The sequence below is a fragment of the Phyllostomus hastatus genome, unplaced genomic scaffold (assembly GCF_019186645.2).
Source record: "Phyllostomus hastatus isolate PE091 unplaced genomic scaffold, TTU_PhHast_1.1 phas_scaffold_78, whole genome shotgun sequence".
Taxonomy (NCBI): domain Eukaryota; kingdom Metazoa; phylum Chordata; class Mammalia; order Chiroptera; family Phyllostomidae; genus Phyllostomus; species Phyllostomus hastatus.
The window spans coordinates 20,089,773-20,111,272 of record NW_025334041.1 but is presented as its reverse complement, the minus strand read 5'-3'; the positions used below and the strand labels follow the sequence as shown (position 1 = coordinate 20,111,272).

General features: G+C 38.7%; 1 protein-coding gene across 1 annotated transcript in view; it reads right to left on the bottom strand.

Annotated features, from left to right (window-relative positions):
• Positions 1–9,701: 9,701 nt before the first annotated feature.
• The window catches only part of CRPPA (CDP-L-ribitol pyrophosphorylase A), a 200,413-nt gene continuing 188,614 nt past the window's right edge, over positions 9,702–21,500 (bottom strand). The window contains exon 10 of the mRNA XM_045828807.1: positions 9,702–13,270. Within this exon, the coding sequence (XP_045684763.1) occupies positions 13,166–13,270 (105 nt within the window). The 3' untranslated portion in view covers positions 9,702–13,165. The remainder of the gene's footprint in view (positions 13,271–21,500) is intronic.

Sequence of the window (21,500 nt, the reverse complement as noted above, 5' to 3'; positions counted from 1 at the left end):
TTTGATGTGAGCCAGGGACGGGAGGAAGGATTCATTCAGTCTGGGATATCACACTGAGATTATTCTGGTCGCCGCTGAGAACCTGAATGTCATAAAACATTTGTACCAATCAAAGGCTGAATGCCGTGTTTTACACATCAATGTCAGTAAATAACACACACACATTTCACAACTCTGGGGACAGAGGAAAGCCTGTGACACACACACAAATATGTCTAGGTATGTTTTCACATAGAGACGTAAGCCCAGATCTTCACTGCTAATTCTATCTCAATGCATCTGCTGAAGTCCAAACAAGAAGTGAATTCTACCACCAGGTGGAGCTTAGCTTCCATTTAAGTAGCAAATACATAAAAAAGATTTCAAGGGATTATTTAAATTCTTTGTGTATCTTAGGAAAAGACTGAAGGAAAGGGAAAACAGCAAAGGGACCTGTGTGTTCCGAAAGGCCAGTCGGCAGGCCTGAGTGTTCTTTAGGAAGGCCCCCGGCAATCTGGTGCCTGGGGCCGCTTGTAAATGATTTGACAACTGACTTCCTTTCTGTTCTTTTCCATTTCCTTGCATGAGAATGTTGCTAAATTCCTATACATTTAGGCACTTGCCTTTAAATAAAAACCACAGACACTGCTAAGAGAGGCCCTAAGAACTAAAACTACCAAAAGCAATAGCTTCCATTATGAAAAGGTTGCACTATTTCTGTTACCCATTAGAAGAAATGAAACACAGTGCATAAAGCATCTATGGCAGAGACTGACTATTCAGGTGATAATAAAAGTTCCTTCTGCCATATGCACAAGAAGACAACCATTTCATATTCATCATGATTAATCCTCACCAAATCAATGTTTTGGGGTATCTAGAAAATTCTCACTGCCATGTTCAAAGCATTTCTAGGCCTCCTAGAGCAGCCAGCTGTAACTTGAGGTTCCATGTTTGTCCTTAAACTGAAAAGACATTACAGCAATTAGCGTGTGAACTAAGTCTCAAGGTGTGAATTTATCCCTTTGTATACTTACTATACAAATAAAGAGAGGTCAGGAAAGGCATCCCAGTGGAGCAGAAACAGGAATGAACATCGTAGGAAGAACGGGGGTTGACCCGACAGAGGACAGGTGAGAGCCAGCAAAGGAGTCCAAGCGCAGAGCAGGGGAGGGACCAGGAGGCCAGCAGGTCTGATTCCACTGCGGGGGCGTTTCGGCCTAGAGTAAAGCGAGACTGGGAAGTGAGATGACGGGCCATAATATTAAGGGGATGACAGAGCGTGGGTTTACTTGCTAGAAAATTAGGTCAAAAGTTATTGAAGCCTGTTGTTCAGGAATGCAGGATGAGAAGAACAGTATTTATGTGTCTTAGGAAGGAAAAGAAAATTTGGGAATCTCATTGAGTAATAAGCATGCCTGTCTGCCTAAATACTTTTATACCTGTTTCTAATCGTTAACATTCTAGATTCTAAGAAAATAGGCATGTGTGAAACACGCCCTCTACTCTTAAGTTGTAAGGTACCGCAGGTTCCATAATGATGAGAGAGCACTGCATACAAACAGGTGTAGAAGAATAAATTACAGGTGTGTAAAGATATAATAGAGCGTGTCAGGCAACAACAGCTGTTCTGAGGCCCAAGGTAAAGAGCACAGTGTGATCAGGACGGAGTGACTTACTGCTGCGTGTGGCAGATAAGGCACTGTGAGCGAGCGGCTCAGAGTGACGAGCCCACAACCCAGAGTGATGGCAGGAGAACTAAAGGAGAAGGCCTAGACTCACTGGAGAGCTCAAGGAACGGTGGGCGGTTGCATAGGAATTGAGGTTAAACAAAAGGGTCCAGAACTCCAAAAGTAGAAAAACAATGAGCATTGGCAACACTGACATGAATTTGAGGAACAAGTCAAACTTGGGGAGAAAGTACAACCTCCGTTTTCTACTAGGTTAACTAAGTTGTAAGAGACCCACGTGCACAAAGGTTGTTCAGCGGGTGATTGGAGATGTGACGGGAGTACCTGAGATATTCACTGGTAGGGGCGGGGCTTGGGAGAGACCAGAAAAATGCACTGAGTGATTTTCCTGGTCTGTGTCCCTCATTTAATACTTAATATATGAAAGCCAGGCTTTCTTGAGTAATTTCTTTGTGTTTCGCTCTTTGTGTTTTTCCCTCTCCCTTATTATTTAAAGCTAGTAACCTGGTTTTATGGTTCCTTGCCACAAGGAATTTTGGAAGGAAGCAGGAAGAACCTAAAGTTACAGGAGCTGCTGGTTCTGGTGTAAAAGCCAAAGTCCATTAGATTTGCTAATGACCTCTGTGTAAGGGAAGACAAGATAGACCATTGAGGCAAGTAAGGAAAAGAGAGCGACCTGGAGATCCAGAAGGGGATGACAGGACCCAAGAGTCCAGGGAGGCTGGTCACGCTGCTGCTGATCGCTGACTCCTAGAGACAGGGAGACTGGCCCCTGAGGAGGAGGAGACAGTTCCGATGCTTCTTGAGACTATGTATTCCTAATGCAAGAAGAGTCGGAGGATGCCTGAGGTTGATGCCACTTCTACCCCATGAGACTGGGGCTGGAAATCAGGGATGAGTTGATTTTTCTAAAAAATAGATATTTTCGGACACATGAATTTATGAGTTGAGATTCCAACCCATTATACATGCTTCCGTGGATTCCCAGGTGTCACTTGATCTACAGTCAGCCTTCTGCACCCAAGGGTTCTGTACTTGTGACTACAAACATCACAGTTTTGAAATAATAAAGAAAACAAGTTATGTTGCTGTCCATAGACTCTTTATGGAGTTAGGCCCATTATGTAAATAGTTGGCCTGTGATGGTTGCATCTGCATTCACTAAATGCAGACTTTTTTTTTTCTGGTCATTCCCTAAACAATATACATAACCCTTTACATAGCATTTATTTTAAGTCATCTAAAGATGATTTGAAGTATATAGGAGGATGTGTGTAGGTTAAATGCTAATACTATGCCATTTTATTGGTCCTGGAAGCAATCCGCCACAGGTATGGAGGGGCGGCCGCACACAGGGGTGGGCAACAGTGGGTTTACATTGTAATACAAATAACTAACACAACAATTATGAAACAATAATATAAGGATAACTGTTTCTCGTACTCACAGCTGTAAACCTACCTTTGCCAAACCCATATGTTCTGTCTTCCTTGCTGAGCAAGTCTGTAAATTTCTCAAGAGTCGATATCCCACCTGATAAAGACTTAATTAAAGAATTGTTGATAATTCTACTAGACTGAAATTAAATTTTATGCCTCAAAGGGACCTTAGCAGATTACTGCTACGTTTATTGAAAGCTAAACTTAACCAGATAGGTAAAGCAATGTTTAGCCTCAAGGAGATTACATCTTAAAAGTGGACAGAGATTTTACAAAGAGAACATTTCAGTTTAATATGTCATCAGTAAGTGAAGGTATCTCCTGGTGCTATGTGAATACTGGAGGAAAAAAGATGTGTTGCCCAATAGGAAAGCTTAGAGAAAAAAATTCATAGGAACTGACCTTCAATGCTAAGGTCATAAGGAGACAGAAGATCCTGTATCCGAATAGTTATCACTACCTAACGATGCCATTTATTTCATTTTTACCATATCAGCTTTGATTGTCATAATTTTCATTTGTTTTTCTCATCTTTCCACAAAAAAAAATGTCAAGAAGAAAAGGAATCCTGTCTTTGATCTCTTAGTAGAATTTCCATAGGACCTCGAGGTCTCAAACCTAAGACTGGCTCAATAATTAGGAATGGCTGCGTAGTCCTAATAATTTGGCCGGCTGCGTAGTTCTCATGTCAGTGACCAGGAGCGTGCAGCTGTTGTTAGTGAATAACTCTGCCAGCTGACTTGAGCCCACAGAAGAATGAGAATCAAAACAAAAACAATTGGAAAAAAGTGGACTAATCATTTTTATCACCAGATCTATGATCAGTCGTTTTTCATTATTTAGGATAACTTTCAGATCCTATCGATGACCAGCAGTGTAGGAAGAGTGAAAAAACACCATGTTTGGGGATTGGCCGTGCCTTCGACAGACTGTGTGATCCAAGGATGCTCACTGGGTCTCTGCGAGCCTCGGGCTCCTCTGTAAACTGTGATGTCCTCGCTCCCAAGGAAGTTACATCAGATGTGTGAACATTGGCAAAGAGGAAGACATAACTTAATGGTAATTATTATTAAATAACTAGTTTGTCTCCCAGATACTCTTTTACCACAATAAAGATCACAGGGATTTTTAAAGAAAAAAAAAAGCAGAGCCTTTCTTTGACCTATTTCGTCCATACTTGTGTCACTTTGTAAAATTGTCTTCAAGCCTAGTCTCATAAAGTATTTCTCCCAGCTAAGCACAAAATATTTTTGAAAAAAGATCTCTTTTTTTAGTGTTACAAGTTGATCATGGCTAAGATTTTTTAAAAGACTGAGAGGTTGGAGAATGTATCAATATTCACACTGTTCTGTGTTTAACACACAAGTGTTTCTCTTGGAAATAACGGATGATAGTATCATCACTCATGCTGGGGAGTGTTTCATCTTAACATCAGGAATTAGACAAGTGCGTTGGGCAGGGAAGTAGTAGAGAGTGGGCACTGCTTGCTCTCCGGTTCAGGAGTAGTTAGGCCCAAACATCTAGGAATTGAAAGTGTTTCTGAGAGTAAACCAAGTGGAAACAGGCCTGCTGTGAGCGGCAAACCTACCTTTGCTTCTCTCTGTAGCGACAGATAGATGATGGCAGTTTCTGAAGAGCGCAGGCTCCCCCTCCTTGAACTGTGCGCACCTGAGATGAAGCTCTCTGAGGAAGCTGGAAGGGCATCCAAGGCAGGTACCCTGAACGCAAAAACAGTCCCTCATCCGGGGCTTTAGTGGGACATACGGGGCAGGTAAGGCTGGAGGAAGCAGTGCCTGGTAGAGCGGCTTTCTCATGAGGGTCTTCAGCAACAGAAATAACAACAGCGTGCAATGAGGGAAAAGGAAGGGTAAAGGAAACTGAGGTATTTATTTTAAAGCAAGCAGGAAACTGCTGGGGAGGATGCTGTGAATCAGGTTAGTTTCTGGCAGAAACCAGGTAGGTTCATGTTTTAAGAGTTTGGCTTAAAAAAAATACACGATTGTAAAATCATTTTTGCATCACAGGTTAGTGAGGCCAGCAATATTAAAGTTATATAATTGATCTGTATTGCCAATGAGTATTGTTAATTATATAATTATTATACACAAATATGTATTTGTTATATATAAATATGTACAATATATTTTCTCTATTTTCCCAATTTATTTTAAAATATACTTTACTAAATCAGTGATGCCTAATCTGTCTAAGTTCTTGTATTTGCATACAAAGCACAAGCTTACAATCCAATTGTTTTAGAAAAACTCTTTCAAGAAAATGTTGACATGAAAAAAATATTTATTTCTCTCTCTCTACATTTCCTTTCTACACACACAAAAAAAATCAAGAGGAAATTAATGAAGATATAGTGATGAAATTAAACTTATGGGTTCTCTTTCTTAAGAGGAAATTTTACATTTAAGTGTGGGTCAAAGGCAATAAAAAGACCCTAATTTTACATTCATACAGAGACAGACAGTTGCAAGAAGAGAAGAGTGTATATCAAAAAAGCTCTAAAGGAAAAGCCCTCTATCAATGTATCTTCCACAGTGATAAATTCATGTAAGTCTATCACAGATTTATGTAATTATGTAGAGAGTAATTAATTTATTAATTATAAGACTAAATTCACATATATATGTATATGTATGATAATTTACATACATACGTCATGTACTAAAAGAGTATTAAGCAGTTGCTTCACAGTTGAAGAGATGTTTGATATTAAGCAAAAATTAAAAGTTAGTAAAATAAAAACAAAATTCCATTTATGCAACATATAGAAGTTTGATAAAACATAGTGCTGTGTATAACCCCGTAATTAACCCAAATCTTTTAATATCTATTAAGATTCCCACACCAGAGCCAAGAATATTTGGTCTGCATTTGCTTCTCCCTGCTATCTTACTATAGCACATTATACTTATCTTAAATTCCTGATTTATGGTAGAACTTATGGATATTCCCACTGGGATCCTCAAAACTCTTAATTTGTTTACATAGTTTGGCTTCTTTCCAGATTTATGTGAACAGTATCTGATCCAAGAAACAAACAGGCGGAAAAGTCTTTGAATAGCATTCTTTTACTATCAGGTCATACACATCCCATTCAGTAAAACAGGCAACTGAATTCCTGAACTGGGCAGTTCAATAATACATTTTTTAAAACTCAGGGGGAGATTAAAGAGAATTATTTTCTATTCAAACGAGAAAAGAAAAAGGAACTATGAACTTAATAGGGTCTTAAAAACACACACAGGATGGGAAAGAAATTCCTCCAAACTATTGAAAAAAAATGAGTAACATACAGATTTTATCATCTATTTCCTCCTCCTCCTCAAAGGGATGTTTTGTTATCCACTTAGACTGAAGAGCTTACTTTCTACCAAATTAAGGGCTCAGATGTAAAGAATAGGAAAGGGAAAGAAAAAAAAACTTGACATACCAACAAACCAACCAATTTCAATAGTCCATTTTATAATGAGGTAGAACAAAGAACAAAATAGATAACTCCCAAATGGCAAAGTTCCAGAAACTTCATTCGGTTAATCTACCAGACGCTGTGCCAAACCTCATCCAAATAACCCAATTATTACAGTCGACAGACTAGGGGAAATTCTTACAAAATTGGCCTCTGTGTGGAATCTCAAATCATGTCTCCACTCGGGTCAAAAAGATCACTAGGATTGCCTTGTTGAAGCTTTTGCCTCTGGGCTTAACTGCAATTTTGCAAAATGGAAAATGAGGGAATGCATCCAGGTATAATTCTGGATGTAGATTTAAATCAGATTTTTAAAAAACTTTAAGTAAAAAAAATAGTTCCTCCTTACTATAATCTAATTCTCTGAAAAACTGTCCAAAGTAGAGTCAGAAATTCTGGACTTCCAACCTCAGTTTAACTTTAAGAGTACTGGGTGTGCCCAAAATCTCTGCATCTGCCTTTCTTCAATTGTCCTATCACAAAGTGGACAAGGACCTACCTCACAGAGACCATTCGAGGATTAATTAAGGGTAAACTGGAAGAAAACAATTGCATTTGACAAGCCAGGCTTTATTCATGTTGCTAAAGAGACCCAGATGTTTTCACAACTGTCCAGATTATTTGGTAGCATTCTAAGTAGAAAATAAATTTGCATAATTCATTTCAGCTGTGAAGACATTTTTACAAATCAAAGATTCCAGTATTTCAGAACGGAAGAGAAAAACAATCTGTCTCCATTCAGGTCGGACTCATAGGGAGCACCATTCACCCCAGCTTTCCCACTGAGTAAACATTGTGAACACATGTGCTTAGGAAAGTCTCAAGGCAAGAGAAGACTTCATACTTCCTCATGCCTGGATACTCCCTAACCTTCCTTTCTCTCATAAATACAATGATGGCATTTAACTTCTTTTGCCCCATCTTTCTGCATTGCTGAGGCAAATGGCTAGATGCAACTCTCAGCTCACCAACTTAATCATCTTACCCTTTCCTTATCCAAGTGTCTGATCATTCATTGCCTGAGGCAATCCCAACAATGACAGAGTTTCACAGAGATAGCATTGATAATAATTGTAAGGGAGTGTCAGTCTTTGCAGATTTTCCTGGCACATGCAGATCCAAGGATGTTCCAAAATATGTTTGTGTGTTGGGGGTGGTGATGGCAAAGGGAAGAAGGAGTTTAGAAACACTGCAAGTACAAAAAATAATTTTCTTTCTCTTGCTATTCAAGGAAAAAAATCTTGGGATTTCCATCTTGGAGGGTCATACTTTAAGGAATCTTAAAATAATATGTTTTATAATATTGTATAGCAACATACTTAGGAATATAAGCACTGAAGTTCAATAACCAAATTTTGATCTCTTTTCTCCCACTTGCTGTTTGGGTGACTTGGAATAAGTTATTCAAAATGTATGTGCCTTGGTTTCCTCATCTTTAAATGGAAATTGGTATACTACCTATCACATAAAATTATTATAAAGAAAATAAGTTACATACATGTAAATCACTAAGAAGAATTTCTGGGACATAGTAATCACTTACTAAATGTTAGTTATTTTATTATCTATTATTTTTAATTCTCATATTTTAACTCAGCATCATATCAGGGCAAAGAAATTTTAATCTTTTTTAAAAATCTTTCTAAAACACTCAGGTCTACTCTGTCTTTTAGTAACTATTGAATAGAGAAGGAAGCAATCCTCTGAACCTCCTAGCACTTTGGGGTCATTTCCCTGACCAACATTTCCCCTTGCTTTAGCAAAATGTGCGTCCCCAGGTACGTCCCAGATTTGTGAGGGCAAATATACCAAACACTGCCACAGAGCTTTCCTTGCTTAGCAATTGATGTGCAATAAAAAGATTCAAAACTCATTGATATCAAAAAAACATGGAACACTTATTTAACTCACCTGTCTGTTGGAGGTTGACTGAACTGGGCTAGGTGGCCCTGCTGATCTCAGCTGGACTGGTCCATTCACGTGGTTAGAGATCAGCTGATACGGGCTCTCCCTTTCCTTTTGGAGGCAGCAGGCCAGGCTGGGCATGTCCACCTCCTGGGGTGGCATGAGTGGAAGAGAGCAGGCAGCAACGTGGACGCTCTCTTAGGGTCCAGTCTCTGTGGCGAGCTGCCATTCTGACTCACTCTACTGGTCAAAGCAGGTCATGTGATGAATCTCAAAGTCAAGAGGTAGAAATATACTTCTCCTATAGAAGCTAACTAGAGGGGAAGAGTATTTCTGAACAAAAATTCAACCCACCACTCTCATGCCGTCATTGTTAAGAGATCACAATATTCTTTTCCATTGTATCCAAGTATTGGTTTTATAGTCTTGGAAGCCACTATAAATGCAAGAAACCTGCTAAATGTGAGGAAGGGAATAAAAACTCTAATTGAGACTTCTGGTTTTGCAAACATTTAATATGTTTTATAGAATAATATATCTGGATATAAAATTCTATCTATGACATAAAACATCACATTGGTATATTTTCAGAACAAAAGGTTATATTTAATCATTCAATTGTAACTGAGTGACTTTGCAAAGATATGCGTACATGTTACCGAACAGCAAGTGGGGTCCTGCTGCCCACCACCACCCTCCAGGGAAAATTCTGGAAGCAGAGGTTTGGCAGTAAAGGAACGGAGTCTTTATTCAAAAGCTACACAATTGGGGAATAACAACTTTCCACATGCATTAGTCACTTAAGCCTATCAATTAAGGCTAAACTCTTTAACTCTTTAGTTATAGCTGTAATAATCACTAAGCCTATCAATTAAGGCTAAAATATTTAACTCCTGAGTTCCCTATCATTCCCCCCTTTAGTTTTTAATTATCTTATTTCTATAGGATTAGTTTACAAACTAAAACAACATAAGACACAAAAGCGACACAATTTTGGAAGAATGGCAGGCTTCTGCTCAGAGCCCACCCCTACTAGAACACCCAAAGAAAAATAACCCTGCTCCCCTGCTAGGCCAGCCCAATCCTAGGCAGTGCCAGTGGTTTCTTCTCTCATCTTTTGGCAAATGCAGGCAGCTACAGCACGGTCATCCAGGCATGCTCGAGGAAGAGGGCCCAAGAGCCAGTCTCTGCCCTCCTTTTATATGAAATCTTCTGGCCCATAATCCCAGGCAACCCAGAAGCATTCAGCTTCTCCTCCAGCCCCTTCATAAACTGTTTATCATGGCCTTGGGCAACCTCTTCCTACGGCCCCTCCCTTCTCCGCCCCAGTGATCTGATCAGATTTCTCTGTACCACATATACAATAAATATAATGAAAATTGACATTTGATTTTAAAATATCAATGGTTTATTTAGTTATTTATTAATTACTTTTGTTTTGTGAAGAGAATATATTGAGAATCTTTAACAGTGATTTGTTACTTTTCATTTTAAAAATATCCATACATTTTCACCATTTTGAAACTAAAAATGTTTAAGAACATATATAAATGTTACAATGCCAAAACCACTTACACAGCCACTTACTTTAAATCATACTAATACTAAATTGATATGCATTTTTCATTTATTGTTTATTTTTGAATTAAACTTTTAAAATAACTTCAAATTTTCTTTTTCCACATGGCTTTCTTTACATTTTTATTAAAGTATTATGATTTTGACATAATTAGTTTAAACATTAAAAGGAAATAAAATTTGAAGATTCAATATTAAAAAATACTGTATTGCAACTTGATTTTATAAAATAATCATTGGGTTAATACATATAAAGGAAAAAGTGATTATAATTATAATAAAGTAGCATGGGAAAAAAACACTTTTTTGTTAAACCAATGCAAAATGTTTAAACTGGCCACAGTAAGAATGGCTCTGGGTAGAATATACGGGTCTGAATTTTATCTGTAAATGAGTATACATGCAGCACATTATCTCTCAAATTGAGCACTTTAATGAGAAAAACGACTACCTCCTACCAATATGTCATTAATAAAATCATTGGTCAAACTGTTAAATTCCTAAAAAGGTTATCTTTAAATTGCATTTAATGAGATAGCATATGTTCAGGAAAAAGAAAGTCTTTTTACAAAATTGTCCCCAAGTAGAAAGCAATTTCAGGAACCTGAGGAATAATTACTATTATTTTTAATGGCTTTTGGAAATAAAGTGACAATAGACAGTTTTCCTGAAAGGAAGCCTCTGGATCTCTTAAATAATAGAAACAGCTAATTTATCTTTCTCCCCTGGTCAATAATTCCCTCAACTCCCTTCACCCTTAGGTACAATTTTTGCAAGCTGGAAAGATGGCTAGAAGGCCCAAAGCTTCAGGACTGCTGCAGCTGATGCGGCTCAGTTCGTTGGGTGCCATCCCACAAACGGAAAGGTCCCCAACTGGATTCTGGTTGGGGCACTTGTCTAGGTTGTAGGTTTGGCCCCTGGTCAGAGCGAATTCATATGGCAACCAATCGATGTTTCTCTCCCACATTGATGTTTCTTTCCCTGTCTTTCTCCCTCCCTTCCCCTCTCTCTAAAATCAAACATCAAAATTAAAAACAAACGCTTCAAGACTTTCCTCTGGTAACTGGGCAGAGCTGCCCCTTCTGTCCATCCCCCAGTGCTCACCCCAGCCTCTGGCTGACTTCCCACACACAGCCTCTCTGCCAGGTGTCCCTCTCCAGCAATCACGGTTTACAGTGGTTTTGACTTTAAGCCCTGGTTTTTGTTACTAGGCAGCCACATGGCTTTGGGCAAGGTAGTTAAGACTCCTGAGCATCCCTTCCCATCTAAACTGTAAAAGATGTGGGGGGATTTCATTAAATGGTTTCCAAGGCTGTGAATCACTTGTAAACTATAAAGAAAAAAATAAAATAAAATTTTATGATGATGGTGATGATGATGGTAGTGATTAGTTTAGACACAATTTAATATTTTATTAGCTAAACCTCATTACACTAAATGTTTCCAATTGCCTAGGGTAAAGTCATACTGATTACTCCCAGATAAATTCTTGTCTGGCGTAACATTCCATTATTAGGCTGAATCTAAGGTACTCAGCCAGCACTCGGTCCATACAGTGGTTTTGTTGTGCCATAGATACGCCTTCCCTGCCTTGAACTTGAAGACACTCACCCTCCCTTTAAAACCCTGATAACATTTCCCCATTTGCCTTTATAAACAACTTTAAATTCTTAAAAACATTTTCACCCAAAGACTTCAATAGGCAGAAGGTGTGAACCTTTCACAACACAGCTGACCCTCCACCTAAACAACATAGACCTTCTACCCAAAATTCACACATTGCCCGTATACATCCACCCTCAGGATTCGAATTAAATGATTTATTTTTTATTTCTGAACATCGAGAGAGAGAGAGAGAGAGAGAGAGAGAGAGAGAGAGAGGGAGAGAGAGAGAGGGAGGGGGGGCAAGCCCAGGAACATGGATAGAAAGTAAAAAATCGCATTTCATTTAGAGGAATGGATTGCAGTATTTACCCCACGTCCATTGCCTTCTACTCGCCACCACTTCCATATGAAGTACAAACTCCCCTGCTAATAGTCGCACTTGAGAGTATAGGAAAAGTTATCCCACATGTTAAAAAGAAATTCCACAAGGTAGATATGTTATAGGAAATATTTTGTGCAACTTTCATAGTTTCCATGTGCAGCCTAAATCCTGGAATAATCTGATCTAATGTGATTTTAGAAAGCACATGTAAATATGGAATAAAAGGCATCCCTAATGACTGGATGTACATAATTATACAATGCAGTTAATATAGGGGAAATCACTACTATGTAAGATGTATATACCGGTGGAAATTTGAAAGAATAAAAACCTGCTTTATGGAGCAGCATCTATATCAAACGAATAATTATGTTCTTGGACATACAATGACTTCCTGATTTTTAAAAGACTAACATGAGGTTGACCAGAATAACTTCACTTTTACGAAGTTTCCCAGGCTTCTTTAAAATTCATTCAGAAAACCCAGAAAGCTTTTTAAAATGAGTAAAAATTACATTAAATCAAGGAGCATATTACATCTGGTTTAGGGATCTTGAGTAATGTGAGGACCAATGGTGAAGATATTTGAACCAGAATTCCCTATCTACTGTTTTATTTTACTGTTTTAAGGCATGGAAAATAAGAACACAAGTCAGTATCTCATGGTGAGAGGACAATTTTAGAATTAAGAATAATTCTGAATCTTATCTATTAATTTCAGTTTAGTGTCATTTATTAATTAGCATGAGATAATAGTTCAAGATTTCCAAATTCTCATTCCTTGGAGGATTAGCTCACCCATCATTATTTCTATTTGATCTTTCATGCTTTTGTGAAAAGATTATGTGAGGGCTATTATTTTCCACTTATATACTCTTTCCTGGTTCAGGCAATTTATATTAGACATTCACAAAAAGTAAATTTTAATTTCACAGATATAAACATTGATCCACTTTTATAACCCGAGCATGATATTCTATAAACTGTGAAACATAAAAGACAACTTAAACATTCTACCACATACAATAAGGAGAGAAGCACAAAAGAGATACAGTACTTAGATAAATGTTTCTATAAGCTCAGTAGGTAATTTTCTCTGTGTTCTTCATGCTACCAGAAGCTGACCAATGAATCCAGAGTTTCTTTCTTTGATGAAGGTGGTAATGATAGTGGCACTTTGCCTTACACTCTCCTGTAGCTTCTGCTTGTCCTGAGAAAAAGAAAAAAGGATAAAACAATATTTTAGAAAGAGCAGATGTCACACACTAAATTTAGTAAAGAGTTACTTTTCAAAAACCGTATTTATTTAAATGTTTTTCCCCAGCCTAATAGAGATATAATTGACACATAATATTGTATAAGTTTAAGGAGTACAGTGCAATTATATATATACATACATATGTGTGTGTATATAGTATGTCCAGAAAGTATCCATCCATGTACTATGAAAAATAGAGACACGCATTGAGGAAGATACAAGGTACAAGAAACGTTGTACGTAGGACAGTGATGCCTCAGTCCCCTTCAAAGTAGGCACCTTAGGACCTCACACAGTTCTCCCAAATGCAGCACATGTTCCTTCTGCTCTGGTAGCAGAAGCCATGGAACAAATTTTGCCACAACATGTTTCATGCCAAGATCCTGCATCAAAATCTCGGACACAGTAGTTTTTGGAATCCCCAGATCAGCTTCTGGTTCTCGCACTGTCAGTGCAGATCTTTGTTGATGGCAGCCCATACACGCTCAACATTCTCAGGTGTTCTGGTGGTTCTGGAGCCTTCCAGAATGTGGCTCACTTTCAACAGATTCTCAACAATCTCTGAAGTATTTGTGCCACACTATTATTTGTGCTGCATTCATTGCATCATCCTGAAAGCCTTCTGAATCATTCGAACAGTTTCCACGGAGGAATGTTCAAGCTTAACACAAAATTGGATGCAGATTCATTGCTCTACTCACTCACTTTGAATGCAACAGCCACACAGTACACACGCTCACTCAACAGCATCTACTGCCCCCCCGACTAATACAGTGAAGTCATCATTGTTCATGCATGTGCATTGCAGTCCACTCTCCTTAGCTTTCAGGCTACATTGATGTTGTATGAACTGTTCTTGTTATATTAACAATGGGTGGACTTTTTCTGGACAGACTTTATATATATATATACATATATATATTTTATATATATATATAATGAAGTGATTAAGGGAATAGTTATCACATGTGTCACTTCACAGAGTTACCATTTTGTGAGGCTGGGTGTATGAGAACACTTAAGATCTACTCTCTTAGCAACTCTCAAGTATGCAATACACTACTGTTAACTATAATCACCATGCTGTACAATTCCCAGAACTTACTCACCTTGTAATTGGAAGTCTGTACCCTCTGACCGACATCCTCCCGTTTCCTCCCCCCTCAGCCCCAGCAAAAACCATTCTACTCTGTTCCTCTGAGTTCAAGGAGCCACCTTTCACAGTCCTCGGCTCTCCTGCCTCGGCATTCTGCGGTGCTCAGACCACAGCCACAGGCAGGATCACAGTCCCCCGGACAAGGGAGAAAGGCTTTTGCTGAAGATAGCCAGAAAAACACTGAAGCAATTTCAAGGGCTAACACCATGAAACAAAAGATTGTTTTCCTTTAATCCAATAGCTGACCGACTTTGGCTCTCCGCTGAATTGTGGCTGTTCTGCTGAAGATGTGCCCCTTTGCTCCGCCTTGTTTCCAAGTGTCCTCCAAGGACAGACTGTCACAAAAGGTGAGTGCTGGTGTGGGGGGTGGTGAGGGTGTGGGGAGACCTGCCGTTTGTGAAGTCAGGATCAGGCAAATTTGTGAAATGAGTTATCTCTCAGTTGCTAAAATGTGGTTTTGCCTTTGAAGTCATTTTGGCTATTAGAATATGTTTATCTTAATCACTGAGGCTTCTTGAAGCTATGAAGAAGCGATACTGTGAAGGGAAAGGGAAAGCGGAAATGGAGCTCATATCTTTAAGTTTCTGTGTTAAGAATTGTGCTGCATTCAAAAGGTGGGATCTGGTAATCAGCCTCTGAACTTGGCGTCATCCCGAATGCATTATTCCAATGCTGAGCATGTCTCTAGGACCTACTGCCTCTAAATCCTACATATTTCTCGAGTTCACATGCTCCACTCCATCTCTTGCATTCACCTACGGCCACTGCCAGCACGACACCTCTGTCCTGAGTTACTGAACAATCTCACAAACCGTCTCTCCAAAGTTCTGCACTGTCCCACCCCGTTTCCCACACAGCACTCAAAACATTTACTTTAGAAAAGAGATCTGGCCTGGCTGGCGTAGCTCAGTGGATTGAGCGTGGGCTGCGAACCAAAGTGTCACAGGTTCGATTCCCAGTCAGGGTACATGCCTGGGTTGCAGGCCATGACCCCCAGCAACCGCACATTGATGTTTCTCTCTCTCTCTCTCTTTCTCCCTCCCTTCCCTCTCTAAAAAATAAAGAAATAAAATCTTAAAAAAAAACTTAATGATTGTAATATGTGAAAAAGATAAAATTCTATATAAATGTTTTAAAAAAGCCTTTAAAAAAGAAAAGAGATCTGATCTCATCACTATCCTGCCTAAAATCCTCTGAAGGCTACTTTTAAACTTCAGGATCAAGTCTGAACCCTTTGCCTGGCAAAATCAAGAGTCTTGTATATCCAGCCTCTCCTTCAAAGCCACTCAAATCTCCAGGCCACACAGAACTGTTTAGGATTGCTCACGCAAGCCGTTTTTCCAAGCTTTATACCTGTGCACCAGCTAATCCCCTTGCCAGAAAAGCCTTCCCACTCTCTTCCCAGCTTAGCTGGCCCCGGTTATTCCCTGTGGTTCCATCCAGATAGCAGTGACTCCTGAAACCTGTCCTGTCTCCTGTCCTCCGGACCAGTTCAGGCGAGGTGACTCTGTTCCCACAGCTGGGAACACCTCTAGCACACTGGGTTCTAAATAGTCTTTTTAGTTGACCATTTATTCCATCACATGATGTTGCTTGATGTAAAGAATTTTTCATTTTATCTTTGAATATGAAACACTTAGCTCAATGCCTAACACATGGTATCACTCCATAAATTATAACAATTCAAAGCAAAGGAGGCTCTATGATAGAGATATCATCACCCTTGCAGTGTAACTCATTTGTTAACAATGACCACTATTTGGTTACTTTGTTTACTCCTATTTGCATATTTAGCCAGAAGCCTTGGCAGTAGTACAAAGAAGAACAGTCTCTAAGCTTCACCACTGCCACCAGCCTCCACTAGCCCAGGCCCTGGGCTTCTCATCTATGAGGATGGTGATGAGAGACCACCTCCATTACGCTACTCCTTTCATCCCTTTCCCGGATCGAGTTCTCAAAGGTGAAGTGGGGCAAGACACGCAAGGGGCTGCATGGTGGCCACCCTGGCCTCTTGCCTGTGGGTTTTAATGACATTTCAGCATTCCAAATGCTGTACTGGGTTCCAAATATCACAAGACCTAAGTGACACAAAACCAAATGATTCTAAAGCCAAATAGGTTTGGGCTTAAACTGTGATGCACTTACATGCCACATCACTCCTAAACAAAGACATAAGTATTCTGAAACTGAACAAAATGAAAACCAACTATATATATATATGTCAGTCTTAATGATTAATTAATTACAATGTTGCAGTATTTATAATACACATTCACCCCCAAGTCTCATTTTTTAAATTAAGGCATACAACACATGATGATAATTAAAATTTCCACTTCAAAAATAAACACAGAAAGGCTATCTGTATAGCTTCTTTGAAATCTGTTTGGACTTGTCAAAATGAAAGCAGAATAGTAACAAATGAAGAAGCAAAAGGGAAAAATCTATTTAAGATTCCAGGGCTAGAAAAAGCACCTTTCCATATCTCCAAATAAATTTCTATTCTCATCGTGGTAGTTCCATAACTTATGTATCTTTAGATAATAAAGAATTTAAGTAAGAATGCTCTTTCAAGGGTTCATTTACTCGTGCATGTTTTCCAGTACTTGGAAAGATTAGAATTCAGTGAGGAGGACCTGTGTTATTCCACTGACTGTGTGTTTTCTCTCTCTGCCTCACCTCGATTGCTCATTTCATCCTTGAAAGACATGGAAATTTAAAATGGATTAAAGAAAATAGTGAGACATACACAAAATTCTAGTGTGTACGAAGAGCATACAGCCCATCTATTTGTGGGTTTCAAACTCATCGCATGATTCTGTATCTCTATAAAAGTACTGATAACACAAGCACAAAAAATGCCAACTCAAATGGGTCTTAAAAAGGCATTTCTTGATGCCATCAGATATTCAGAACAATGTGTTTCATTCTTGTCAAGGATGGAGAGTGAAGGGGCATTAATAGGTGGTCATTTTAGCATCACTCACACATAGGTATGTATAAGTATATACATGTACATTCCTTCGTGTGTTCTAAATATCACATCATAAAAATGTTTAACTGCTAACACTAAGTAAGAAAGGTCAACACGAGGCTGAAAAATCATGTTGATGATAATGCACTCTTTTTTTTTAAAGATTTTATTTATTTATTTTTAGACAGAGGGGAAGGGAGGGAGAAAGGGGAGAGAAACGTCAAAGTGTGGCTGCCTCTCGCGCGCCCCCCACTGGAGACCTGGCTGCAACCCAGGCATGTGCTCCATCTGGGAATCCAAACAGCAACCCTTTGGTTCACAGGCTGGCACTCAATCCACTGAGCCACACCAGCCAGGGCTGATAATGCACTCTTGATACGATGTGATGTAAATGGCATTCACCTTTGTGGTCTTCCTCCCCCAAAACCCATAATCCCTAAACCACGTGTGTACGTGGTTTAAACCACGAGAAAAACATCAAACAAATTCCAGTAGGGGGGCCTCCCACAATATATATGCGCAGTCCTCAAAACTGTCAAGTCATCAAAAACAAGAAACTGTCACAGCCAGGAGAAACCTAAGAAGATCTGACAACTAGAAGTCATATGGAATCCTGGAATTCAAAAAAATATATTAAGTAAAACTAAAAAAATCTGAATAAACTATGGAGTTCAGTTGCTAATAGGGGAAACTGGCTGCAGGGCCTGTGGAGAACTCTGTGTAATCATCTGAATGTTTTATAAATCTAAAAAGCAAAGTATTATTTTTCAAAGAAAAGGTAAGTACATATTTAACTGCAGAGTCCAAATTGCAAGAAAGGTTTGGGGAATAAGAAATCATGACTAACTTTCATTGTGTCATGTGACTGTGATAAGCTAGACCTTGCAAAAGTATTGAGGGGAAAGCGGGTACCCAAATTCCCACAATAAAATAAAAAAAAATTATAAAATTAAATCTGTCAGCAGTTTATTTACTATCTTCAACTCTTAGGATTTCCAGGCTTCAGATTTTCCTTGATTTTTACTCACCAGCCATAAAGAGCATAAGCTATAAACACAGCACACCAATGCTTACACACCCTTGCATAAAAATTACAAATTCAACACTTGTTGAGTCTAAACAAAAACAAGAATACTTTTAATGATATATGGTGCATTCAAGTCTGCATTATTGCCATAATTATAATTACTTGTTTTATCTTATACTGTTCACTTAATAACAGTGTCAAATTTTTGAGAAAAATCTTAAAAATTATAAACTCTATCCTCTCATGAAACAATACAAACATAACTTCTGGAATATTATCATCTTTAGCTATTTCTCTATTCCTTGCAATTTTAAGATGAGGATGAAAATATACAAATATACATGCAAGTTCCAATTGCCATCGTCTTTTGAACACATAAGATAATTCTAAGTTTACTCAATAGTAATTAAGTCTTGTCAACAGAATCCTGGATGTAGCCCTCTAGTATATGGGGTTGTTTTTGGTTTTGTTTTTGTTTTTGGTTACTAGTAGGTTTCCCTATCATGGTCACATGTGTCTATCAGCTCCAGTAGAATAGTGAAGCCTTGATATGGAAATTCTCATGGGACTTCTAAGACTTTGGCAAGATTCAGGAAATCAGGGAAAGTAGATAATTTTTTTATTTTCACAAAAGATTGAGAATGACAGCAGCACCTGCACAGTTCAGAGCAGCTGTCTTTTCTCCCCTCCCCACCATCCACGTCACAATCTGGACAAGCAGTTCCAGAAGTAAATCACTAGGAAGGTGCACCACCTTGCATGGGAGTACAGATGGTCAATTTCCTACACTGCCCGAGTCTTCCAGATTCCTTACTTACTGTCCCTTTCAATTTTCTCAAATGACAACTTTTGGCAAAGCTTCTACCAGTGTATATAAACTTGAAAAACTCAAAGGCATATTCTAAAACGTTAAATCCTATTGTACTACACAGTTCTCGGTACTTGAATTAAAGAGATATAAACAAGTGATGGTATGTCCTTAGATTAAAATTTACGTGAGTTTTGTAGAATCCTGTCTCAAAGAATAGCAGGAAAAGCTATGATGTCATTGCTGTCTAAATCTTTATAGACAACCTGAAAGGAAATCTTTTAGAGAAATTCATCCTCTGTGCATATCATTCCTAAGAACACAATGAACTCTGTTAAAAGGAAATCTATAAAGGTAAAATACATGTATATATATTTAGGCTTAAGATGTCTCAGGAGATTACACAGCTCTTTCTGAAGGGTAAACATTATGATGTGTCAGCAAATTCCATGCCTAACGCCTAATTCAATTTCCATGAGTTACAAAGCTGTCCTGAAATTCAGATGCTTATATTTTGATATAAATATTTTTCTTCCACCCATCCTTGTTTTGGTGAACTCATGCAAAAATTACCTATATGCAATAAAATTTCAAACACTCTAAATAAATAAAACTGCGCTATCCATGTCTACGCACACATAGGCATCTACAACTCTCTAAATCTAGCTACCCATATGATATACAATTACAAACATCCGAAGTTGTAGACTTTACAAACATTTCAACAATTTGTTACATTTCTAAGATAATTAATACCAAATCAAAAATGTGTACACATTTTGCTGATTTAGAAGAAAAAAAAATCCAATGGTGACACACTGTCCTCTAGTGGGGATGAAAGTGAATGTTTGGTGTTTGCAAGTTTCTGAAACTGCAGGGAAAAAAAGTCACCTGGTGATAAAATCTGAGGAAAACTAAACTATCTTCTCCAAATGAAAGCATTCTTGCTCATTCCAGCGCAACACCACCTCCTAAAACCTCAAGATAAAAAAGGACTTGTGAAAATGCACCTGGGCCCATGGCTTCACATGATCATCGGCCAGCACTTTTCATCTCCTCTATTCTCTGTGCCCAGTACGAAGCCTTGCCCATGCTGTCAGTGCTCAGTAAGTCTTTGTGGCATGTGATGATGAAGAAACAATAATTGGTCAATAAAACTCTGGGGGGCAGCACTGGGACTTCGTTAAATAGGAAAGGCCTGAACTGCGCGCTGCCCCGAGCCAAAGTGCAGTGGGGCAAAACGCGGGCAGCCAAGAGCACCAGACGTCTGGCCTGAGAAACAAGCAGTCCATTATTGTGTCAATTATTTCTAGATCTGGGACTTGTCACACTGTCATACTTTATTTTCTTACAACATCATTCACAATATAAATTCCACAGCTTAATGAAGTTGAAAGAGCGATCTCATACACAATGTCCCTTTTAATTAGCAAACCTGTTTTGATCTTCTGCAACTCACCCTTCACCCGCCGGGCTGTGACCACTCTGAGTCACACCCACACCACCCTGTCGCTGCATGCCCTCTAGGGTGCCCTCAGTGACTACTTCCCTTTGCCTTGGGCTACTGCTCTAACTAACCTCACTAGAATAACCGTTTTCACTCTATCAAACCCACGTGACTTTAGCACAAACTTCATCTTAGCGTTCGATACCAACCACCAACAGCCTCTTCTGCCCCAGCTCTCACTCCCTTACTGTGCAGAATCCACTGCTGCAGCCGTTCTGACATAACCGTTGTTATTCCTTCTCCAGTCAAATGGTTTCCCCAAAACGTTCGTTCTAGTCACACTGCTTTTCAAAATCATTGCTGTGACAACTTCCTCATGGCATCATCTGTTTTACTGAACATCAGTAATTTACATGATTGTAGGCTTACCATCCCTTACTCACATTTTTCTTAGGTTTACATACATATAGGCCTTATTTTCTTAGCTAAATTGTGGATAGGAAAAGACAACTCTTTTGACATAAATTCGAAGGCAAATAAAGTACTATGCCCATAGTAGGTACTCAGTACATGTCTACTCACTGGATTCATTTGCTGATCAATTCTGTCAAGATCTGCCTTTACATACAAGTTATAAAGACATCTTTGAAGCATTAAAGTTTTTAGATAAAGAATATATCATTATGAAACTAATCCCAAAAAATAAAAATAAGAAAAGAATTCTACCTGTTCTTGGAAACTAGACCGATGTCAAAAGCTAGAATTGCATG